The sequence below is a fragment of the Gorilla gorilla genome, chromosome 8, assembly GCF_029281585.2.
Source record: "Gorilla gorilla gorilla isolate KB3781 chromosome 8, NHGRI_mGorGor1-v2.1_pri, whole genome shotgun sequence".
Lineage (NCBI taxonomy): Eukaryota > Metazoa > Chordata > Mammalia > Primates > Hominidae > Gorilla > Gorilla gorilla.
In genome coordinates, this window is record NC_073232.2 from 109,833,960 (window position 1) to 109,859,418 (window position 25,459).

General features: G+C 49.6%; 2 protein-coding genes across 4 annotated transcripts in view; both read left to right on the forward strand.

Moving 5' to 3' along the window:
- The window catches only part of UBTD1 (ubiquitin domain containing 1), a 69,964-nt gene extending 57,436 nt beyond the window's left edge, over positions 1–12,528 (forward strand). For all 3 annotated transcript variants that reach the window (XM_004049895.4, XM_055352643.2, XM_019034534.3), the window contains 2 exons: positions 9,266–9,493; positions 11,462–12,528. In XM_004049895.4, coding sequence (XP_004049943.1) covers positions 9,266–9,493; positions 11,462–11,847 — 614 coding nt within the window. In that variant the 3' untranslated portion in view covers positions 11,848–12,528. The remainder of the gene's footprint in view (positions 1–9,265; positions 9,494–11,461) is intronic.
- Positions 12,529–13,560: 1,032 nt separating this feature from the next.
- Positions 13,561–25,164, forward strand: ANKRD2 (ankyrin repeat domain 2). Its single transcript, XM_004049882.5, has 9 exons — positions 13,561–14,161; positions 19,068–19,169; positions 19,508–19,666; positions 19,766–19,873; positions 22,130–22,228; positions 22,591–22,689; positions 23,600–23,698; positions 23,889–23,987; positions 24,859–25,164. The coding sequence occupies exons 1-9, from the start codon at positions 13,736–13,738 to the stop codon at positions 25,006–25,008; spliced, it is 1,341 nt and encodes a 446-aa protein (XP_004049930.3). The 5' UTR covers positions 13,561–13,735; the 3' UTR covers positions 25,009–25,164.
- The last annotated feature ends 295 nt before the right edge of the window (positions 25,165–25,459 follow it).

Genomic DNA, 25,459 nt, shown 5'->3' on the forward strand with positions numbered 1-25,459 from the left:
AAACTCATGAAAAGCTCTTGCTGTTGGGTGTAATAGATGTAGTTTATCTAATTTACTTTTTTATTGACTGTCATTTACCAAAATACTGACTTAAATCTTGTAACTATTTGATTTTAAGCTTTAAATTGATCTGGTATTCCTTGAGGGGCTTCGATTGCATCTAAATAGATGTGAGAGTTGAAAGACCTATAAGGGGCTTCTCTCGCTTTACGATGTCTTATTATTTTTTTTTCTTCCTCTGGTTGATGAAATGCCAGGGTGAAAGGGATAGCCAAATAGGCTAAAGCACAAGTGCCACTCTAGTTATTCAGCAGAGTGCCCAGTAAAGGTCCACCACAATACCACCACGCATCCGCTCGGGGATGAACAAGGGCTGCCTGATTGATAAGCTCTTGAAAATTCTTAAGCTCGCTGCATCCCTTCAGGTCTCCATGGAATGCTAAGTCTCCTCCCTGCCATGAGAGACACGAAGTGAACTTAGTGTTGGGAGACAGAAGCTGGATGGCCCTCGGGGGCTGACCCACAAGGACTTCGGGATATAGCAGAGAGAGCTTGGCGTGACTTATTACTCCAGGCTGTAGAATTCTGGAAAAGAGCTACCATGTAGCCCACGCCTGGTCGATTGGAGGACCACCTTAGTGGAAGGGGGACAATCAGGGTCTCTGGCCTGCCATGTGCACAAGCATAACAATTGTATTTGTTTAAAGTGCAGATGGAATATTTGATCCATTTCAACCATGCATTTGCATCTTGGTGTGCTGTCTTAATTGCCAAAGTTTGTTTTAAGTCTAACTTTTATGATCCTCTAGTAAAATGAATGTTTCCTTTAGCACCAATGTTTATTAGTTTTTAGACCAAAGAAAACTAAACACCATTTTATATTTAATAATATTTCTTGTATGATTTTTATACCAGATAAGCTAAATTTTATCTTTATATTAGTGTGTTATTAATATTAAACTTAATTTTAATAAAACCTTGTAGACATATTTATCCAATTTTTCATGTTTGACCATAAGGTAAGATTTTATAGACTCTTTTTAACCTTTTATAATTTTTGTAAAAGGGCAGGTTGATGCTTTAAGAAAAACCTGTTGCATTTTTACTTTAATGTCCAGTTCACAGAAAAACTGGACGATACCTTTTTAACTTTAGCTAATATGTTTACACACAGAATTTTCTTTATAATTAACGTTTTAAAACTTGCTTAAACTTTTAAAACATTAATTTTTTTAATCTTTTAATGTAGATAAAAATCCACATTTTTATGCCCCTTTATAATCTTTTTACCAAAAGTATATTTTACTTTTCTTATACACCTTGCACATAAACTGTTTTTTTTAATAGTCTTCAGGAGGCCTTATTACTTTTAAATTATACAACATTTTTTGCATAAATTTTTTATAACATTTTTTCTTTCATGACTTTCACCAACAATTCTTTAACATGTCTCAACTTTTTGACTTGTTACAAACATTTTTTTTTCTTTAAACAACCAGTTTATTTCAGGACAAGAATTTACCATATAACACTCTTTACATAAATTCTGCCTCTCCCTTTTTTTGAAGATAACCATTCCTTTTTTTAAAGCGAACTTTCTTTATGTCTTTGGACTAGACTGTCTAAGGCCACAAGATTAGAAGTTACCATAATACATGTTACACTGTTAACTTTTAGCAAACTTCAGTTTTGTTGAAAACCTTGTAAGTTTGGGATTTCAATCATCCTTTGCTATTAATAAGACCTCGTTTAGTCTAAATTAACTTAGAATTGGTATAGATGGCCTTTTTTTCTCTCTGCTGGTCTTTCCTTGCCTCTGCCAGCCGCTTATGCTGCTGTTCTTTTAACTACTGTGGAGGGAAGGAGGTCTAAAACCAGCTGTAACTATGTATGGAAACTGGTCTGGGTGCCTTGGCTTACAGGTTACCTTGTGTCATACCTTTGAAACAAGGGACCTGTCCAGGCTTCCTTCTGATCGCCAACCCACCTCTAATGCTGGCCAGTCTATTTCACACAAAGTTCTAAGTTTTCCTGGTGTCACAGTAGCACTGTAATCTCCCTTAAATTCTTCCTTGAAATTTTTTTTTTTAACATAGTTCCTAGTAGGGTGGGCTTATTTGTGCCTGGCCCATGCTTCTTCGAGACAAAACACCACGCTTAACACCACACACACCCCACAAAACAAAAAACAGGTAAAAAGGGCACACACACACTTTTGCAGTTTACACCAAACCAAAATCAGAGTATCCAGAAATCCAAGCCAGGTCAAAACCAAAACCAAAGTATCACACAATCTAAGTCAAGTCAAAACCAGAACAAAAGTACCAATGCAGGCACGTCGTGGGTGATCAGGCCACGCTTCCACTCAGATGGAGTGGGGCAAGTTCCAAAGACTAGTCTTACCAAGTTTCAGATGTCCGGACTCCAAGTACCAGTTCCTTCCTGGTGTTCATCCACTGTGTTAATCCTCCGTGGGGGCCTGCTACATGCTGCTCTGGTGAGGCGTTCCACCGGGTCTATTTCCTACCCGGGAGCGCTCTTTGGATTGCATCACTCAGGCTGGCCGGAGTTCCCCACAGGGATGCTCCACAGGGCAGGTCTAAGCCGCCTGAGGGGCTGCCTCGGCTGTCCGTGAGTTACCTTGTTTCCTGGTCAGGGAACCAAGAAATGTAGCAGGATGAGCCACAGACAAAACCTCTCAGACACCGAGTTGTAGAAGGAAGGGCTTTATTCAGCTGGGAGCATCTGCAAGCTACTGCCTTAAAATCCGAGCTCCCTGAATGCACAATTTCTGTCCCTTTTAAGGGCTCACAACACTAAAGATTTCACATGAAAGGGTCGTGATTGATTTGAGCAAGCAGGCGGTATGTGACAGGGGCTGCATGCACCGGTGGTCAGAGAGGAAGAGAACAGGGCAGAGAGTTTCACGATGTTCTTCTATACGTTGTGGAATCTATGAATAACATCGGTTTTTAAGTTATGAGTTGATTTTTAACTACTGGTTTTAGGCCAGGCAGGCCCAGGCCTGGTTTCGGGCCTGGCGCCGGGCTGCCTGTCTTTGGTTTTACTTCCTTGTTGTTTTTTCTTAAAATGGATACTGAGTATAAAACAATATAAAACAATATGAGAGGGTCTCTCTCTTCCCTCATGAGCATCATTTGTCACACATAGTCATCTTCCCCTCCCACCTGCAAGAGGAATGTTCCTTCTCACCACAAGCAAGTTCCTGTACACACCTGGATCTGTTTCTGGACTCTCTGTTCTCATTTGTCTTGTATACCAAAAATAAAATTCTAAGTCCTCCAACCAGTTGAATGGACCCCTCTTCTCAGCCAAGGGGATTCCAAAGAAATCTGAAAAACAAGTTCAGGCCATGATGGGAAGGGGAGTCAGGCCTCATTATACTCTCCTCCCTTCGGACTGTGTCTTCAAGCACAACTGACCAGCATTAACATTAAAACGGTCCAGGCGTGGTGGCTCACGTCTGTAATCCTAGCACTTTGGGAGGCTGAGGCGGGTGGATCGCCTGAGGTCATGAGTTCGAGACCAACCTGGCAACATGGTGAAACCCCGTTTCTACTACAGATACAAAAATTAGCGAGGTGTGGTGTTACACATCTGTAATCCCAGCTACTCGGTGTCACGCGCATCCATGTGAAGAGACCACCAAACAGGCTTTGTGTGAGCAATAAAGCTTTTTAATCACCTGGGTGCAGGCGGCCTGGGTCTGAAAAGAGAGTCAGCAAAGGGTGGTGGCATTATCGTTAGTTCTTGTAGGTTTGGGATAGGTGGTGGAGTTAGGAGCAATTTTTTGTGGGCAGGGGGTGGATCTTACAAAGTACATTCTCAAGGGAGGGGAGAATATTACAAAGTACCTTCTTAAGGGCAGGGGAGGATATTACAAAATACCTTCTCAAGGGTGGGGAGGGTGTATCGTACAAAGTAATTCACAAGGGCGGGGGAATATCACAAAGTACATTATTGCAAGGGCGGGGAGGGTGTATTGTCACAAAGTCAATTGATCAGTTAGGGGCAGGAACAAATCACAATGGTGGAATGTCATCAGTTAAGGCAGGAACTGGCTATTTTCACTTCTTTTGTAGATCTTCAGTTCCTTCAGGCCATCTGGATGTATATATGTAGGTCACAGGACATATGATGGCTTAGCTTGGGCTCAGAGGCCTGACATTCCTGTCTTCTTATATTAATAAGAAAAACAAAACAAAATGGTGGTGAAATGTTGGGGCAGCGAAAATTTTGGGGGGTGGTATGGAGAGATAATGGGCGATGTTTCTCATGGCTGCTTCGGGCGGGATTAGGGGCGGCGTGGGAACCTATAGTGGGAGAGATTAAACTGAAGAAAGATTTGGGGGTAAAGGGTAATATTGTGGGGTTGTTAGAAGGAGCATTTGTCATATAGAGTGATTAGTGATGGCCTGGATGTGGTTTTGTATGAATTGAGAAACTAAACGGAAGACACAAGGTCCAAATAAAAGAAGGAGAAAAACAGGTATTAAAGGACTAAGTATTGGGAGAACCCAGGACATCCAATTAGAGAGTGTCCAAGGGGGCTCAGTGTAATTATTTGCTTGGTTGGTGAGTTTTTGGGCTCTATCCTTGAGTTTTTTATGTTGTCATATACCAAGCCAGATTGATTTGGGTAAAAACACTCTTCATTTAAAAATATACAGAGTTCTTCTTTTTCAGCAGTGAGTAAATCGAGGCCTCGTCAGTTTTGGAGGAAAGAGAAATGCAAAGCCAGTAATTGTTTGTTAAAGAAGGATTAGAAATGGCTAGGAGAGAGTGAGTAGATTGATAGTGTGGTGGAGATAGGTAGGGAGAGGTAGAGAGTGACTGGAGAATGGGGGCAAGTGTAAGAGTGAGTAGAAAAGTGAAAAAAGGGACTTCATCAGAGTGAAAGTATTGGAGGGTACCCTGTCAGCAAAGATCATCTATCCACTCCAAGAGGGAGTCAAGAGTGGCGGATTAGGGGTAGTACTAGGAGATATCTGCTATGATAGTTTGGAGGAAAAGTGTAAACTGTCAGTGTAAATGGGCAGGGCATTTATGAGTAGTTAAAAATGGTGAATAGGAGTATGACTAGACAGAAGATAGGAGGGATGACAAGTTTTCGGGGTGCAGTCCAAGTGGGTGGGGGGTGACTGAATAAAGCCTGTTGTAAAGATAGGGTAAGGAAGAATAGACCTAATAAAAATGAAAGGATGTATTAGGCTTATAAGGATTACTGTTATCCTTTAGGAATGCAGGTGAGTTTAAGGAAGTAGGGGTGAGTACTTGTGACTTCCAGGAGGAAGAGGAGAGATCAGGCTGTCTGTCTGATGGACACAGCTTTATTCTGGAACGGTGAACCCAATGGGGAGGGTCCTGCAGGCGGATGGCAGTTGGGCTACTATAGATGACTAGGTAGGGTCCGGTCCATCGAGGTTGTAGAGTTTGAGGGGTCAGATTCTTAACAAGAACTGATCGTCCAGCTAGGGTGTCTTCATATGGCTGGGAATCTGAAGTAGGCAAGAGAAGATTAGCAGCCTGGCGAGTTTCCTGTCTAGCCTGCTGGAGGACTGGAAGATAGTCGCCTAGAGGGCTGGTGTCTGGGACAAGGTTGGGGCCGAGCAAGAAAGTGCGTCCATATAAAAGTTCAAATGGACTGTACCTTCAAATGGACTGTGACGTATTTTGAAATGGCCCTGCAAAACTGTCTCTTATGGGGGAAGTTTACATTTTCTTTATAGAATCCCGTTCCCTTTCCAGGTCTTTTTCTGATCCTGAAGAGATTAGCTAAAAATCTAGCACCTGTTAAAGGTCTGAATAGGAAACATTTGCCATCTATTGCCTCTAAGGGCGGCCACCTGTGAAATTTCATCTACATAATAAGAACCTTGGTCTCCACAACTCCTTATTATTATTTTTTTTTTTGAAATGGAGTTTCACTCTTTGTTACCCAGGCTGGAGTGCAGTGGCACGATCTCAGCTCACTGCAATCTCGGCCTCCCAAGTTCAAGTGATTCTCCTGCCTCAGCCTCCTGAGTAGCTGGGATTACAGGTGCCTGCTGCCATGCCCAGCTAATTTTTGTTTTTTTAGTAGAGATGGGATTTCACAGTGTTGGCCCGGCTGGTCTCGAACTCCTGACCTCAGGTGATCTGCCCACCTTGGCCTCCCAAAGTGTTGGGATTACAGGCATGAGCCACCACCCCCAGCCCACAACTCCTTATCTTAACCCAGACATTCCTTTCTGTTGATTCGAGGACTTAAGATAATAACTCTTTCAACCAATTGCCAACCAGAACATCTTTAAATCCACCTATGACCTTTAAGTCCCCGCCCCTTCAAGTTGTCGCTCCTTTCCACACAAACCAATGTATATCTCACATGTAATGATTGATGTCTTAAATCTCCCTAAAACATAAAACCAAGCTGTAATCCAACTACCTTGGGCACATGTTCTCAGAACCTCTTGAGACTGCATCACAAGTCATGGCCCTCACATTTGGCTCAGAATAAATCTCTTCAAATATTTTACGGGGTTTGGCTTTTTTTGTCCAACAGTCTGTCCCTGTTCCAGTACTGTGCCAACTGTAGCTTTATAATTAATGCTGATCATGGCAGCACAACTTCTCCCACCTGATTCTTTTCTAGGAGCATCTTTGTTCTTCTATATAAAATTTAGAATCAGTTTGCCAGGTTCCTTGGGAAAAAACTGACAGGAATTATATTGGAATTGTATTACATTTATAGATCAGTTTAGGGGGAGTGGACATCTCCATGATTTCTTTGAATGTTGCTTCCTTCCCATTTTCCCTATTGTATACTTCTGGAAATTCAGTTCAAAATTTTAGACCTAGCAGGGCATAGTGTCACCTATATAGTCCCAGCTGCTTGGGAGGCTGCTGGGGGAGAATACCTTGAGCCCAGGAGTTTGAGGCTGCAGTGAGCTATGATGACACCACCGCACTCCAGACTGGGCGACAGAGTGACCTTGTCTCTCAAAAAGAAAAAAGACATCCGAATCTCAATTATATTGTATTTTTCTTTATTTTTATTTTCTTTTTATTTTTTTGAGACAGGGTCTCACTTTGTCACCCAGGCTGGATTTGGAGTGCAGTGGCATGATCATGGCTCACTGCAGCCTCAACCTTTCTGGGCTCAGGTGATCCTCCCACCTCAGCCTCCTAAGTAACTGGGACTACAGCTGCACGCCACCATGCCCGACTAATTTTTTGTATTTTTTGTAGAGACAGGTTTTTGCCATATTGCCCAGGCTGGTCTCGAATTCCTGGGCTCAAGTGATCCATCTGCCTTGACCTCCCAAAGTGCTGGGACTACAGGTGTGAGCCACTGGGCCCGGCCTGTATTTTTAATTTTTAGAAGTTCTATATGGTTATTTTAAGATCTTCTTGGTTATACCTACTATGTACCCACAAAAATTAAACATTTTTTAAAAATCTCCTTGGTCATTCTTTATAATCTCTTATTCATATTTTTAAGGCCCTCATCCCTTAACTCAGTATTTCATAATCTGTCCAAAGTCTTTGCAAATCTGATTCTTTTGTCTGCTGTTTTTGCCAGTAAAGCTCGTACTGCCTTGTTTCCTTGCGTATTGAGATTTTTTTTTAAAAAAAAACTATTACCTTATTTATTTTTCTTGGAACTTTATCTTGGGAATTCTTTGAGGCCTGGTTTGAAGTTGTTTTCCTCCAAAGAGGGTTTGCCTTTCCTTCTGCCACCTCACCACCCCAGGAACACTTTAAATTAAATATTTGGCTTTAGAGTTTTCTGCCCCTACAGGTAACTGTGAATTCAGATGGTGAACTACAGGATTTAGTCAGACCTGAGGTGGAACCCTCACTCACTCACTATGTGACCTGGGGCAAGTCATTTAATCTCTCTAAATCTGTCGTATCACCTGTGAAATAGCAATACTAATACCTACTGCCTAAGGCTACTGCAAGAATGAAATGGGATCATGTATATAAATAAAGGCTTGCCTGGGGTTCTTTCTCAGCGGAGATTGTTGCCTGCAATTCTCTTCCTTGCTTCCTTTTGCCCCAGCCAGTGGGAGCAGCCTGGTGGTGGCCTCCAGCCTCAGTTCTTCCACTCACTGTAGGACCTGAGTTATAGTGGAAGCAGAGTGCTTCACATCTCACTCCTGTGGCTCACTCTGCCTTTAGTTTTGAGATGACTGAGCCTCCAAAAGCCTTTGAGAGATACCTCTGCCCTCAGTCTTGGCTGTGGTTTGGAGTTGTCTTGGAGGTCACTTGGAGCTGGGTAACAAGAAAAATGACATTTGACAGAATTGTTTTCTTTGTCAGATGCTGCAGGAATTTTTTGGGGAGTTTGTTGGTCATGATTGCTTAAAAAATCCTTTTTTTAAGTGGGACATTAGTAACAAGATGTTAAAATTGTTAATAATTTTTTTTTTTTGAGACATGGTTTCGCTGTGTTGCCCAGGATGGAGTGCAGTGGCATGATCACAGCTCACTGCAGCCTCAACCTCCCAGGCTCAAGTGATTCTCCCATCTCAGCCTCCCAAGTAGCTGGAACTACAGGAGCGTGCCACCATGCTTGGCTAATTTTTAAAATTTTTTTGTAGAAACAGGGTTTTACCATGTTGCCCTGGGTGGTCTAGAACTGCCGGGCTCAAGCGATCCTACTGCCTCCCAAAGTGCTGGGATTACAGGCGTGAGCCACCGCGTCCTGCCCCACATCATGTGGGAAGGGTGCGGTGGCTCATGCGTGTAATCCCAGTACTTCGGGAGGCTGAGGCGGGTGGATCACGAGGTCAGGAGTTTGAGACCAGCCTGACTAACATGGTGAAACCCCATCTCTACTAAAAATACAAAAATTAATCAGGCGTGGTGGTGGGCGCCTGTAATCCCAGCTACTCGGGAGGCTGAGGCAGGAGAATCGCTTGAACCTGGGAGGCGGAGGTTGCAGTGAGCCGAGGTCATGCCATTGCACTCCAGCCTGGGCAACAAGAGTGAAACTCTGTCTCAAAAACAAAAAACAAAAAACAGAAACAATGGTAGCATATGCTTTGCTGACACAATTATTTTATGTCCCTAGGTTGGTTATGTGAAGTTTTCTGACTCTTCCCTGCTATTTAGGAAGGGCTTCAGAGACCTGAATACTTAGTAGCCAGTGCAGCAGGGTTTCAGGGTCTGGCCTGGGGAGGGGAGGGGAGGGGGAGGGCAGGTTGCAGCTCAAGTGGCTTTAGAGATGCTGAGCCTCTCCTTCTGTCCTGCCCAGGACGCAATGAGCCCCTGAAGAAAGAGCGGCTCAAGTGGAAGAGCGACTACCCCATGACTGACGGGCAGCTGCGGAGCAAACGGGATGAGTTCTGGGACACAGCGCCTGCCTTCGAGGGCCGCAAGGAGATCTGGGATGCCCTCAAGGCTGCCGCCTATGCTGCTGAAGCCAACGACCACGAGCTGGCCCAGGCCATCCTGGATGGAGCCAGCATCACCCTGCCTCATGGTAAGTGGGCAGGGCCAGGGCTTTATCCCCGCTGGAGCTAGGGGGTCACCAGCACAGTTTGAGGGTGTTGAGGAGTGTGGAGCGGTGGGGCAGGTGGTTACTCACGTATTCATTCATTCAAGCACCGCTTGCTGAGCATGGGCCAGGAGTGGGTACACAAAGAAAAAGAGACACAGTCTATGCTTGCCTAATGACATGACAGAGAGACAACAAACCTGCAAAGCAGTGTCACAAATGCACTTTGGGACCCCAGAACATCCAAGGCACCGACCTTTTTATTTTATTATTTTTTTTGAGATGGAGTCTTACTTGTTCTGTTGCCTAGGCTGTGGCTCAGTGGTGGGATCTCGGCTCACTGCATCCTTCACCTCCTGAGTTCAAGCAATTCTCCTGCCTCAGCCTCCTGAATGCCTGGCTAATTTTTGTATTTTTAGTAGAGACGGGGTTTCACCATGTTGGCCAGGCTGGTCTCAAACTCCTGAGCTCCAGTGATCCACTGGCCTCAGCCTCCCAAAGGCACTGACCTTTTATTGGGTTATTATGTGCTGGACACTGAACTAGAAACTTCCACTGCATTAGCTCACGTAAGTTCATAGCAGTCTTATGGGGCCATGTAAAGCAGAGGGTGACAGTGGAGCCCTAGAATCACAGACTTGAGTTTCTTTTTTTTTGAGACGGAGTTTCGCTCTTGTTGCCCAGGCTGGAATGCAATGGTGCGATCTCGGCTCACTGCAACCTGCGCCGCCTGGGTTCAAGTGATTCTCCTGTCTCAGCCTCCTGAGTAGCTGGGATTACAGGCATGCGCCATCACGCCCAGCTAATTTTGTATTTTTAGTAGAGACAGGGTTTCTCCGTGTTGTTCAGGCTGGTCTCAAACTTCCAGCCACAGGTGATCTGCCTGCCTTGGCCTCCCGAAGTGCTGGGATTACGGGCGTGAGACACTGCGCCTGGCCACAGACCTGGGTTTCAATCTGAATGTTTCCCTTTCCTAACTGTCTTGGCTTTAGCAAGGAGCTTCTCGAATTTAGAGCCTGACTGCCTTACGACTGTAAAGGGGAGATGATTATTAGGATTCAATAAGATACACATAACATCATTTGGTCCAGTCCCAGCACTTAGTAGGTGCTCAAGAGACAATAAACATATTTCTCCATGCATTACATTTTGCCAGTAAGGACACTAAGGCCCATGGAGAGCAGAGCTGTGCTATTTCATTCGTCCCTGTAACCCCAGCACCTGGCACATGTGAAGAAGTGAAAAATAATATGCCAGGATGAACAAGCCAGTACCTGGTGGAGCTGGGATGCCAGCTCAGCTCTTCCTGACTCTAGCCCTGTACACCTGGTCATCAGGCTGTCCTAGGGAGATCTGACTGTGGGGTGGCCATGGCAGGTGTATTAGTCTGCTCAGGCTCCTGTAACAAAATACCACATGCTGGGTGACTTAATCGAGAGACATTTATTTTCCACAGTTCTGGAGGCTGGGAAATCCGGCATCATGGTGCTGGCCGGTTCAGGTTTTGGTGAGGACTCTGTTGCTGGATTGCAGGTGTCCGTCTTCTTGCTGTGTCCTCACATGGGGAGCGAGTGGAGAGTGAGATAGTGCTCTAGTGTCTCTACAAGAACTGTAAGCCAGGGCGGTGGAGCACACCTGTAGTCTCAGCTGCTCGGGAGGCTGAGGTGGGAGGATTGCATGAGCCCAGGAGTTCGAGACTAGCCTAGGCAACATAGGGAGATCTTGTCTCAAAAGAAAAAAAAGAAAAGAACCATTTTTCCCATCAAGGGGTCAGAAGGTCAGGGCCCCACGCTATGACCTCACTTAACTTTATTTATTTCTGTATAGGCCCCATGTCCAAATACAGTCACATTGGGGGTTAGAGTTTCACCATATGAATTTGGGGGGACCCAAACATTTAATCCATGATAGTGGATCCCCAAGCTGACTCTGACAGCCCTGCCTCTCCTACAGGCACCCTCTGTGAATGCTACGATGAGCTGGGCAATCGCTACCAGCTGCCCATCTACTGCCTGTCACCGCCGGTGAACCTGCTGCTGGAGCACACGGAGGAGGAGAGCCTGGAGCCCCCCGAGCCTCCACCCAGCGTGCGCCGTGAGTTCCCGCTGAAGGTGCGCCTGTCCACGGGCAAGGACGTGAGGCTCAGTGCCAGCCTGCCCGACACAGTGGGGCAGCTCAAGAGGCAGCTGCACGCCCAGGAGGGCATCGAGCCATCGTGGCAGCGGTGGTTCTTCTCCGGGAAGCTGCTCACAGACCGCACACGGCTCCAGGAGACCAAGATCCAGAAAGATTTTGTCATCCAGGTCATCATCAACCAGCCCCCACCACCCCAGGACTGATGGGCCCACGGACCCCTGGGAAGAGGCCCCGCCTGGAGCACTAGGCCCCCACCCTGCTGCTGCCTTCCAGTGCTGTCATTTTCTTCAGGGGCCCTCCCCTCGGTGTGGCTGGTGGGTGAGCCGTGAAGGGACCCTGCCTTTCAGGGCACTACGCGCCACCAGTTCCCGGTACCCAGGGAGCAGGCAGCCACACACGGGCCTTGCAACCTTGTCAGAGAAAAGGCGAACAGGGCCCTCACCCTGCCTGTCTCCCGAAGCAGGTTCGAGCCACGAGGGCCAACCAGGAGGCCCCTGGAGCCCAGATCTGTCATCTGGTGCTGCCAGCTGTGCTCACTCTGGTTTTCTGCTCAGGGTCTGAAGCAGCTGCTGTCTCCCTCCTCTGCCCCCATCCCCTGGCTCTCCCCTGGGCACAGTGCCACTCCCTTGGAAGGGAGGGAACCACCCGTGAGCCCCAGGGCTTGGGAAGCCTGAGGCGGGCCTCTGCCTCTCCCTGCCCCCAGCACAATTGGCAGAGATGAGGCGGGTGGTGGACGGCTGGGCTGTCATGGCAGGGTCTGCACAGGGCCATGTCCTGGCTGTAACCCAGGCAGTGGGAGGTCTGCAGCCTGGTCATGGCCTCCACAGCAGGTCCCTGTGGACAGACATATCTGCATATTTATCAATAAAGCCTTTTGCTCCTTCTCGCTTGCCTGGCATTTGACTGAATTCTCCTGCAGCTCTGTGGGGCCCCTGGAGCTGTTCTGGTATGGGAACAGGTGGATGCCTGGCCTCCCCAGCTGCTCTGGGCATGCAATCTCCAGCAGAGTGAGCCTCGAACTGCCAGTCTTCTGGGCCCTGATCCCAGCTCCCCTGGTGTCCTCATGAGTCCTCAGGAAAAGCCACTTAACCTCTGCTTTTCTTTAAAGCAGAGCCATGCTGCCTGCCCTGCCTCCTCCATCAGTTGCTGGGAGGATTAAGCAGGAAGACAGATGTGAAAGTGCTTGCAAGGCGAAGACAGCACCTCAGGAAAGTGGTCTGCTCCTGCAGCAAGAGGGGCTAACTTCCGGCCCCTGGAGACACTGTAGCCATCGTGATGTTAAAGCAAAATCTCTGACAGATTTAGATCGTGTGTCAGAGGTTTGTGTCAGCTTCCCAGCAAGGGAACCAGAAAGGAAAAGGAACCAGTTCCTCATGCTTCCTAGGGGAATGCATGCATATCTGAAGAGAAGGGAATCTTATATAAGGCTGTTTAGCTAAGGGCAGCCACCAGCCAGGTGAGCCTTACAGAAGCACAGGGCTGGGTGTCTGCAGTTCCCTAGCAGGTTAACCTGGGTCACAGTGACTCAGAGCTCCAGCATGCGAGTTCCAGGTGTGGAACTGAGCAAGTACAGATCTGCTTTTGCTCCAGTTGGGAGTAATTTTCCTTCTTAGTGAGCATGGGCAGCCTCCTGGCCAGGGAAGTCTGGCACTGTCTGGGCCTGACAGGGAAACCCTGGGAGGGTAGAAGGATCCAGAGTAGCTGCTGTTCCTCGCTAGCTGGGCTTAGTGCTTTCCGGAGACCCCTTTCTTGAAGCAAGACTCTGTAAGCCCTGCAGAGGTCCCCTGAGCACTTACCAAGAGAGGAGACAGATTGGATAAGGTTTGTTCATGACTAAGTCACCCAGCCAAATGCAGTGATGCTTGACGGGGAAGCACGTGGGACCCCGGAGAGCCGAAGGCCAGCTTGAGCTGTGATCAGAGAGGGAGACAGCTGCCCTTCCTGCTACCACGGCCCTGGCCTGGACAAGTAGAGTGTGACCCTCCTCACAGCCAGCAGGGTCCCCCGTTTGGTTTTCAGGCCCTCTTCCTGGAGCTGGCTGAGCAGGGTTTCCAGGCATCCAGCAGGTGGCACTGTCATCTGGGCTGGAGCATGCAGCCAGCAGTTCCCTTTTGCAACTCAGTTGCCTTGGCTGAGGCCCAACCAGTCCCAAGTGCTCAGGACAGAGGCTGGACGGGCTCCTTCCTGCACCCCTGCTCTTGGGACACAGTGCCCTCCGGCTCTAATAGGCCAGGAGTTGGGGGGGCAACTGGCTCTGCTCCCTGGCCCTGGCTCCCCCTGCTCCCTGGGGCTGCCCGAGGTGAAGGTGACAGGTGGGGGAGGCAGGTGGAGAATTGGGCCAGTGAGCTCATGGCAAAGGCGCCCAGCTGGGCAGGGGTGGGTGCTCTGGCCTATAAAGCCCCCGAGGCCCTGTGGCCTGCAGAGGCGGTTATGGACGGCACCATGGAGGACTCCGAGGCGGTGCAGAGGGCCACGGCACTCATCGAGCAGCGGCTGGCACAGGAGGAGGAGAATGAGGTGCGTGCAGGGGTGGAGGTGCCCAAGGGGGTCTGAGGAGATCCAGTTCTGCTGTCAAGGGGAGGGAGATCCTATCTGCTACACCTGTGGTGGGGAGGGGGGCAGATGTCCCCAGGGGCCGAGTTGGGCCTCATTCCTGTCCCAGGGTATTACTGGCAGGGGGTATTGCTGGCAGCAGAAGACTGAGGCTTCAGCCTTCAAAATTAAGTCAGTGAGATGGGGAGCTGGGCTGGGCTTCCTAAGACTGCTCACCCTCCTGGGCCTTGAGAGACAGTGGGCTGTACAAAGCAGACAGCTGGGTGCTGCCTGGGACTTTCAGGAATGTGTGGCCCTGTGATGCCCCAGTGACTGAGTGGGAGGCTGGGGCAGGGGAAACTCCAGTATTTGGCCAGTGAAGAAGAGAGTGAGGAAGGGATGCTGGGAAATGAAGCATGGATTTTGCCAGCCTGCTGGCCACCCTTGGGGAGGCTTTTGGAGTGTGGTGTTCTGGGCAATTGCATTTTCTCTGGGATAAGGAAGTGGAGCGGCGGCAGGGGGTGCTGGCTTGTCCTATTCTGCATTTTTTTTTTGAGACGGGGTCTCCCTCTGTTGCCCAGGCTGGAGTGCAATGCATGATCTTGACTCACTGCAACCTCTGCCTCCTGGGTTCAAGCGATTCTCCTGCCTCAGCCTCCCGAGTAGCTGGGATTACAGGCATGCACCACCATGCCTGGCTAATTTTTGTATTTTTAGTAGAGATGGGGTTTCACTATGTTGGTCAGGCTGGTCTCAAACTCCTGGCCTCAGATGATCCACCCGCCTTGGCCTCCCAAAGTACTGGGATTACAGGTATGAGCCACCATGCCTGGCCCCTACTCTTCACTTTATTTAAACTAATACTTCATCTAGTGTTGGCTCTGCCAAGAGCCCAGAGCTGTAGAAATGGGTGGACCAATAAGGCTCAGACCCTGCCTTCTTTTTACCAACCCAGCATTCATTTTAGCCCATTTGTTGGTTTCATAGTCAACTAAGAAACAAGGCAAAGGGAAGAAATGACTAAATAGAGGTGTGAGTCAGAAGTGGAGGAACACAAGGGGCTCATGAATTGTTCTGAGGGCCTTCAAGGACTCCTCTGTGGACAGGGCCAGGTGCAGTGGCTCAAGCCTGTAATCCCAGCATTTTGAGATCTGAGATCCGAGGTGGGCAGATCACTTGAAGTCAAGAGTTCGAGACTCGCCTGGCCAACATGGTGAAATCCCGTCTCTACTAAAAATACAATTAGCCAGGAATGGTGTCAGGCACCTGTAATCCCAGCTACTCAGGAGGCTGAGGCAGGAGAATTGCTTGAACCTGGGAGGTGGAGGTTGCAGTGAGCCGAGATTGCACCACTGCACTTCAGCCTGGGTGACAGAGGGAGACTCCGTCTCAAAAAAAAAAAGGGGGGGACTCCTCTGTGGACAGGAGGATACCTGAGCTGGGCCTTCAAGGGGACTCAGTGGAGTTCAGGATGGTGGAGGGTATTCCAGCCTCAGGAAATGCAGGAGCTGAAGTTTCCATGAGTGAAAGCGTGGCTGTCTTGAGAAAGTCTGGTAGTAGGGGCTAAGGCTGGAAAGACAAAAGCCAGAGAGGGCCATGTAAAAGATATTTATTCTGTGGGCAGTGAGGAGCCACTAAATGTTATTGAGTGAGGGAGATTGGTGTCATCTGACCTATTTTAGGAAAGCAGCTCTGATGGCCCTGAGAAGGACTTGTTGGAAAAGGCTGGCCCTAACAGGAATGGAGGGGAGGAGATAAATCAGGTTGGAGGTAGATGCCATTCAAAAAAAGGAGTGTGACTGAATGAGGGGTGAGGAGGAAGGAAGGGTCAAGACCCCAAGGGAAGAAGGGATGAGGTCAGGAAAGAGCTTGGAATGAGCCCTGGCTGGGGCAAGCATCCCTGGATCTCTAGGAATCCCACTTCTCCCTCCCCCAAGGGCGTGTGCCTATGGTCGGCTGGTGCCAGGCAGGTGAGTCATGCTGCTATGCCAGTTCTGGAGTGCTGCCAATAGACACACGGACCTTCAGCAAGGGGACGCAGAGCAGTGTCTTCTGTTCATTCATCCAATAAATATAGCTACAGAGCTGTCAGGACACCAGTGCCAGGCCCTGTGCTAAGCATTTTACAGGCATTCTCCCATTTAATCTGCATAGCAATCTATGACGTAAAGTGGGAGCTTTGTGTGTTTCATGAACTCACATTCAATGCAGCAAACAGCTACTGAGCACCTACTGTGTGCCAGCCCACAAAGACAAACCTGAAATGAAGGGCTGTAGGGTCTGAGGAAGATGTGGGTGAGCATTAGAGTCCCCAGTTGTCTCTACCAGGCCCCAGCCTGGCAGGGTTTTTGGAGGAGAACCTGTGTCTAGCCTGTGCCCCATCCCCAGGGTGGGAGGGGAAAGAGGGCCCCAGAGGCCAGTGCAGGGGCTGGAGTTCCACTGTGGCGAGTTTACTGGGTTAGGTCATCACTGAGAACTTAAGGGTTAGCAGAGATGCTGAGTCTGCTTGCCATCATCCATTCGATCATTCATTCATTCACCAGTCACTAAGCACCTACTATGTGCTAGAGCCTGTCACAGATGCTGGGGACACCAAGATGATTAAGACACAAGCTGGGGAGCCACAGTGGCTCAGGGCTGTTGTTCTGGCGCATAAGGAGGCAAGGCTAGGCATTTGAGGCCAGCCTGGACAACATGGAAACCTCTCATCTATGTGACAACAACAACAAAATTTATAGCCGGGCGCAGTAGCTCACGCCTGTAATCCCAACACTTTGGGAGGCCAAGGTGGGCAGATTGCTTGAGCTCAGGAGTTCAGACCAGCCTGGGCAACATGGTGGAACCCTGTCTCTACTAAAATACAAAAATAATTAGCCAGGCGTGGCGGCATGCGCCTGTAGTCCCAGCTACTCAGGAGGCTGAGGCAGGAGAATTGCTTGAACCTAGGAGGTGGAGGTTACAGCGAGCCGAGATCACACCACCGCACTCCAGCCTGGGTGACAGAGTGGGACTCCATCTCAAAAAAAAAAAATACACAAGCTGGCCCTCTGGATGCTCCCTGAGGAGCCCAGCCAGAGTCCCACATGCAGCAGTAGCTGCAGCCCCAGGTTATCTTTCATTCTTGGAAGAAGATGCAGTGTTTCTGATTAGGCCAGCACTGAGACCTCAAACCATGAAGCCCAACATGAAAGGGAGAAAGCAGTGGCTAACAGAACCTTCAGAATGAAGACCTGGGAAATCGGCTCTCAAAACCACCCTGAAGGAGCAAATGCGGGAGCTCAGGGAGGAATGGGAAAGGGGCCTGAGTGCTCTGTAAGGGTGGCCTCCTTCCCAGCTGCCACATTGACTCAGGACCCTCCAACCTGGGCAATTGTTCCTGGACTCATAGCCACACAAGCTGCCTGGTGGGGACTGCAGAGATGGGAGTGCCAGCACATCACAAAGAGAGAAGAAGCAGTCCAGGAAAATCAGAGGGCAAATGCGGAGAAGACCTGGCAGGCAGTTGGACCTGGATTACAGTGAAAAGAAGGTTAAGACTTAGAGCCCGTTTCAGGCTGAAGGCTGAGGAGCTGCTGCTCCCATCGCCAAGTTCCCCTGAAAGCAATAGTTTCCAAGCTCTAGACTTCACAGATCAGTGAAATCTGAGAGAAAAAAAAATAGTATCTAACAAAGAGTTGCCAAATTTTATATTGCTGAGTAAGAACATTTAAGAAATAATCATCTCTCATCATAATTATTTCATCAAAGTGAATTATTTATTTTTAAAACTTATTTTATTTATTTATTTATTTATTTATTTATTTTTTGAGACCGAGTCTCACTCTGCCGCCCAAGCTGGAGTACAGTGGCACGATCTTGGCTCACTGCAACCTCCACCTCCTGGGTTCGAGTGATTCTTGTGCTTCAGCCTCCCGAGTAGCTGGGACTACAGGTGCGTGCCAACACGCCTGGCTAATTTTTGTATTTTTAGTAGGGATGGGGTTTCACCATGTTGCCTATGGCTGGTCTCGAACTCCTGGGCTCAAGCAATCCACCTGCCTCGGCCTCCCAAAGTGCTTGGATTATAGGCGTGAGCCACTGTACCTGGCCTATTTATTTTTTGAGGCAGGGTCATTCTCTCTCTCTCTCACTGTCACTCAGGCTGGAGTGCAGTGGCATGATCTTGGCTCATTGCAACCTCCCCTTCCTGGGCTCAAGTAATCCTCCCACCTCAGTCTCCCAAGTAGCTGGCACTACAACAAAAGCTACTACGCTTGGCTAATTATTTAAATTTTTTGTAAAGATGGGGTCTCACTATATTGCCCAGGCTGATCTCAAACTTCTGGGCTCAAGAGATCCTCCCACCTCAGCCTCCCAAAGTGCTGGGATTATAGATGTGAGCCACTGTGCCTGGCCTATTTATTTTTAGAGACACGATCTTGCTATGTCCCTGGAGCTGGTCTCAAACCCCTGGGATTGAGCAATACTTCTGTCTAAGCCTCCCCAGTAGCTGGGACTAAAGGCCGGCACCACCACACCCAGCCAAAGTGAATTTTTAATGCCAAAAAAGTAAAGAAAAAAATAATCTTGGTGCTTGAAAGAGTGAATATATTTAATCTCATGAAAAACTCAACTCTGGTGGCCTTTAATGTTGTTTTGCAGGGATCCAGGCCAGTTAGTGGGCAGGTGTCTGAGCTCAGGGTTGGGACTGGGGCTGAAGCTGAGGTGGGGAACTCACTCCTTTTGGGGGCCCCTCCAGGGGCCCTGCTCTTGCTGGGGGCTCCCCAGGATCAGCCGGAAGGGCTCTGAGACCACCCAGGAGGATGTCCCTGTGGGGTGTCCTTGGTGTGGTTGGGGGAGAGGCTGCCTGTCTCCTCGGGTCCTGGAGAAGGTGCCCTCCTTGGATCACCAGAAACTCCGAGGAGACGCACGCCAGAAGCTGCCCATGGACTTGCTGGTGCTGGAGGATGAGAAGCACCACGGGGCTCAGAGTGCAGCCCTGCAGAAGGTGAAGGTAAGCCCGGGAGGATCCAATGTCTGCACCCAGGGGACCAGCCAGGTAGCCATGGCCTGTCTGCACCTCTCCCCACGTGGCCCATGGACCAGCAGTTCAGCACCCCCGGTAGAGCTTGCTAGCCCTGCAGAATCTCCGCCCCGCCCCAGAACTACTGAGTCAGAATTCCCCCAATCTGAGAGCCATCCAGGCCTGGAAGGAGGGATAGACCTTGGTTCCTTCTTTCTTAAGAGGGTCTTCCTGCCCACCCCACCCTCCCCACCAGCTTAGCTCAGAGGTCTCCCAAGCCCCCCAAACTCTCTGCCCAGCCTCGGGGGTTGATGGGCCATCCCGCGCAGGGCCAAGAGCGCGTGCGCAAGACGTCCCTGGACCTGCGGCGGGAGATCATCGACGTGGGCGGGATCCAGAACCTCATCGAGCTGCGGAAGAAACGCAAGCAGAAGAAGCGGGACGCTCTGGCCGCCTCGCATGAGCCGCCCCCAGAGCCCGAGGAGATCGTAAGGGTCCTGGGGAGGACACCGCGAGGGGGCGGAGGCGGAGCCCGGGAGGCTTCGGATCGCTGGGACGGCCCGTGACTGCTGCGTCCACATCTGCAGACTGGCCCTGTGGATGAGGAGACCTTCCTGAAAGCCGCGGTGGAGGGGAAAATGAAGGTCATTGAGAAGTTCCTGGCTGACGGGGGGTCAGCCGACACGTGCGACCAGGTGATGCTCCTAGCCGCCCCTGACCAGCCTCCCTGTCAGTTGCCACCCCCACTCCGTTCAGCTGAACGGAGTCAGCTGTGAGCCCATTTGAGAGGAGGCACGGGTGTTCTTTGGATGGGTGGGTGGCTGGGGCGCTCAGAATGGGTGTCCCTTCCCCGTACAGGAATTGACCTAAATCCTTAAACCCTTTTCCAACTTGAATCACCTGCAGAGCAACAAATGTCACATGTTTGTTTAGGAAAGAAAGAAAAATAGAATCAAATAAAAATAGACCAGGACCAGAAGATGTGGGCTCAAATCCCATCTCTCTCACTCACGAGTTGTGGGACCTGTGGCTGGGTCGGTGCCCTCTCCATGCCTCAGTTTCCTCCTCTGTAAAATGGCCTACTTCCCTCACAACATGTTACGGTGATCAAATGGAATATTAGGCTGGGCACTGTGGCTCACGTCTGTAATCCCAGCACTTTAGGTCAAGGTGGGAGGAGCGCTTGAGCCTAGGAGTTCAAGACCAGCCTAAGCAACAGAGTGAGACCCTGTCTCTATACATATATAGATAGAGATATAGATTTTTTTTTATTTTTATTTTTTTTGGTAAAAGGAAAAAAGGAATATTAGCACCTCAGTAACTCAGTAAGTATTCACTGAATGAATGAAGAAACTATCAAGCATGTGTTAAGATATGATATTTTTGTTTCTCATGGTATAGTACTGTACTTTTTTTTTTTTTTGAGACAGAGTCTCACTCTGTCACCCAGGCTGGAGTGCAGTGGCGCAAAATCAGCTCACTGCAACTTTCGCCTCTCGGGCTCAAGCAATCCTCCCACCTCAGCCTCCCAAAGTGCTGGGATTACAGGCTTGAACCACCACTCCTGGCCTATTTTTTTTTCATGGTAAAACATAACGTGAAATGTTCCACTTTAACCATTTTAAGTGTACAATTCAGTGGCATTAATTACATTCACAATGTTGTGCAGCCATATTTTCTTTTCTTTTTTTTTTTTTTTGAGATGGAGTCTTGCTCTGTCCCCCAGGCTGGAGTGCAGTGGCGTGATCTCGGCTCACAGCAACCTCCGCCTCCCAGGTTCAAGTGATTCTCCTGCCTCAGCCTCCCGAGTAGCTGGGATTACAGGCGCCCGCCACCACACCCGGCTAATTTGCTTATTTTTAGTAGAGACAGGGTTTCAACATGTTGGCCCTTGACAACAAGCTGGTCTTGAACTCATGATCTCAGGTGATCCACCCACCTCGGCCTCCCAAAGTGCTGGGATTACAGGCGTGAGCCACCGTGTCCAGCCTCTTACAGCCATATTTTCTAAATTTTTCATCACCCATCATACTTCTTTTTGTTTTGCCTGAAACTGCCTCTTTCACACTTCCCGGGGTGCTTTCTTGCTCTCGTATCCTGGGATTTGGCACATTAGTGGTTTTCCACCTTTGGCCTGCATTATTGTAGACTTCGACCACATGTCCTTTCTGTTCTTTAGACTCCAAAGTCTTCATCCTCTCAGTCTGTCCAACTACCTCCTACTTCCGAGCACCATGCTAGGTGCCAGAATACAAAAAAACAAAAAGCAAAACAAAACAAAACAAAAAAACAGACCAGGGTTTATTCCTTGGGGAGACTGACATGTAACCAGATCATTAGAATATGGAAAGATACTCACTGTGTGTGGCCTGTAACCAGATCATGAGAATATGGAAAGATATTGTGGCTTGAGCATTTCAAAAGTCCAAGGCAGAAAGGAGAAGGGGAAAAGGTTATTCTTTCTTTGAATCAGTGATCAGTGTCACCTGTTCATTCTGGCCTTGTGCTAGGCACTTGGGGAGTCCAGCAAGACTTGACCTGCCCTCGAACACACTCTCACAGTTAAGGGTCATCTGGGCCCTAGGGAAGCCCTGGCCTAGAGGTTTCAAGGAAATGATGACATTTGAGCTGCATCTTGAAGGAGTAGCAGATTTCATCAAGCACTCCCAGGAAGTGAGGGCAAAACAGGCATGCTTGGCAGAGGAAACCACCTGTAGAGAGGCATGGCTTGATGTGCCTGGGGGGCAGTGAGAAGGTTGGGTTCCCTGGGGCAGAGGGCTCCCAGGCTGGTCTGGATAGAGCATAAGGGAGCTGGCAGAACACAGAAAACATGGGGGCCAAGCACAGGGGTGAGAATCAAGCTGGGGGGAAGGCCTGGGCCTCAGCTTGGGTGGGAGATGGGCTCAGGCCTGGAGCCAGAGGCCAGGCCCTGACAGCCTCTCTGGGGACAGTTCCGTCGGACAGCACTGCACCGAGCCTCCCTGGAAGGCCACATGGAAATCCTGGAGAAGCTTCTAGATAATGGGGCCACTGTGGACTTCCAGGATCGGGTGAGTGAGAGGGCAGGTATTCAATGGGAGACAGGAGGTGGGTCCAGCACTGACAGACACCCTCTCCCTGCCACCTGTGCCAACCTGAAGCATAAACAGGTTGCTCAGGTGCCAGACTCCACCTCAGTGGCTTATGTGACCTTGAGTAAGCCCCTTCTCCTCCCTAAGCATCCTCTGTGAGTCTGGCTTGGACCAGATGGGCCCTGAGTGTTCTTCTGTTCCCCTTGGTCCATTGCCCATGCCCAGGCCTGCTCCCTGTACCTTTCCCCTAGATATCCCTCTGCCTTCCTGGCTGGGGTACATTCCCCCTGAATACTTTCTTCCCTGCAGCTCTGTAGTTAGACCCCATCATTTCCTTCTAGCTGGACTGCACAGCCATGCATTGGGCCTGCCGCGGGGGCCACTTAGAGGTGGTGAAACTTCTGCAAAGCCATGGAGCAGACACCAATGTGAGGGATAAGGTGAGGCAAAAACGCTCAGAAGCAACAGATATTGGGGTGGCTGTGGGGAGAAAGGCAGGGGTCCAAGGGCAGGAAAGCCTAGGGGGCAGAAAGGTAGTGAGCTAGTCTGGTTTCTGGCTGCAGAGCAGGGAAGCTAAAACAGTGTCCTACTGGGCCTCCCAGCCCAGGGATGGGTCCCTGCCATCCACACAGGCCCTTGAGGAACCACCATCTGAGGACAGGAGCAGGAAGAGCAGACAAGAAGGGAAGACAAGAGACTCACTGTCTTGGGGGCTTTGGGACCACTCAAAAGATGCAAGATTTGTTCATGTTATCTGTCATTATCCTTCTATCTACCTATCTATTCATCTATCCATCCATCCATTCCTCCATTTATTCATCCCCTCATTCATTTATTTATTTATGCACCATCCTTCTATTCATTCATTGTTTCACGTACAACCTTGAACAAGTGACAGCCTCTGAGCTTCTGTTCCTCATCTGTAAAATGTCTCGCAGAGTTCTTGTGTAGATTAGGTGGGAAAACATATGTAAATGAATTATTTATTCAACATAAGGCAAATGTCTTGTAAGCTTTTGCCATGTCCATTACATAGTCATCTCTCAATAAATGACATCTATTATGATTATTAAAAGAAGGGTAGAAGAGTGAGCAGCTGGGAGAGGGGAGAATCATAGAAGGCTTCCCAGAGGAAGTGGCATTTCAGGCTTTAGAGTTAGGTCATTGTTAGGATTGTTAGGTTAGAGTTAGGATGGTAAGAAATTGTACCATTCTCTGCCCCTCCAAGGCTCAGGCCTTGGCACTAGGACTTGGAAGAGGGATTAAGCTGGAGTTAGGACAGCCCCCCCTTCCCAGGGGTACCACAGTTCAGGCCCCGTCAACCAGCAGTTCCTGATTCCTCCCACCCAGCTGCTGAGCACCCCGCTGCACGTGGCAGTCCGGACAGGGCAGGTGGAGATTGTGGAGCACTTTCTATCCCTGGGCCTGGAAATCAATGCCAGAGACAGGGTGAGTGCTAGCCTGTCCGCTGCTCACCCGCCATGGGTGTGTGGGCAGCCTGCGGGCCCCTACAGGTGGTGTCCTTCCTCCTGGGGCCTTCAGGACTTGGCTCCTGAGCAGGGTCTCCAGCCCACCTCCCATCACCCTTGCCTCCTCCCACTGCCCACAAGGGCCATAGTGAGTGCCACACTGACTCTAGGAAGGAGATACTGCCCTGCATGACGCTGTGAGGCTCAACCGCTACAAAATCATCAAACTGCTGCTCCTGCATGGGGCTGACATGATGACCAAGAACCTGGTAAGCTCATTCCCTCCCTGATTCAGTCATTGGCGTGAGCACTCATACAGTGGAGGTGCTGTCCTGGTCCCTGGAGCAGCCCCCGCCTAGGGACATGTATCATTGGCTCTGGCCAGCACCATAGTACATAAAGTTGTCCTCTTCCAGAGCACCATTCCAACTGCCCGCCCCATTCTCTATGTGTGTCTATGTCCAGAGTGCAAGTGCAGAGAGACAGTAGGAGGGGCAGCAAGAGGACTTCCCAAAGACCCCCAAGTAGGCCAGAGGGGGTCCTCAAGTGCTGGCCCAAGGAGGCCAGAATCATGAAAGGCCAGAGCTGGAAGGGACCGAGCACTCAGCTGGCATGACAGTTCCTAGCACCCCATGTCAGCTCCTGTGGTCTTTGAGTTTTCTTAGGATCTAGGCAGGAAGTCCTTGGAAGGGGAAGGTGCCCAGGGAACACCTTGGACTAGGGAACACTTAGTCCAAGTTCTTCTTTGGGGCCCAGAGCATTCACAAAAGGAGGGCATGGGAGAGTCCCTCGGGCTCAAGAAAGGCTAAAGGGATAATGAGAAAAGCAGGAAAATATGGAGAAGGTATAAATGAGGGGTTTTCACCCTCAGCATTATTGACATTTAGGGCTGGGTGATTGTTTGTTGTAGGGGACTATCCTATGCCTTGTAGGATATTTAAGCAACATTCTTGGCCTCTGCCCACTAGATGCCAGTAGTACCCATCCCCTAGTGTGACAACCAAAGTATCTTCACACAATGCCAGTTGCCCTCATTTGAGAAGCACTGGTGGTGTCAATGAGGGTACCTTCTGTGAAAGCCTTCAGGACAGTTAACAGATTTTCTCTTGCCGAACCCCCCGCCCCGTCCCGCCCCCCCAGGCAGGAAAGACCCCGACGGACCTGGTGCAGCTGTGGCAGGCTGATACCCGGCACGCCCTGGAGCATCCTGAGCTGGGGGCTGAGCATAACGGGCTGGAGGGGCCTAATGAGAGTGGGCGGGAGACCCCTCAGCCTGTGCCAGCCCAGTGAATGCATGCCCCAGCCCAGCCAGCTACCCAGCTCCTCTCTGTGTGCAGCCAGAGGGTCCTAAGAATGGCTCCCAGAGCTAACTGAGGACCCAGCCTTTTTTCTGCATGATCCAGGAGCACCCACAAACTACCACAATAAAAAAGCTGTTTTTGCTAATTGCGATGTTCATTTCCACTTGTGTCTGAAATCTTTGGGAATGAAGGAAGACTGGGGACAAATGCTGGTTTGGGGAGGAGGGAAACTGGGAGCCGGTTGGCCCTCTGAGCCAGCCCTGCAGCTTCTTTACTGTGGTCTCTTTTCCTTTCCTCCCTGCCACTCAACTTTTCCTGCCCCTTCTCACGTCTCCAGGGCCAGGCTTGGCCCCTGCATGGATTGACTTGGTAATACACTCATCCTGGCCCCCTTCCTGGTGCCTGCTGTCCTGTGGGGCTGTGTGTGGCTAGCACAGGCT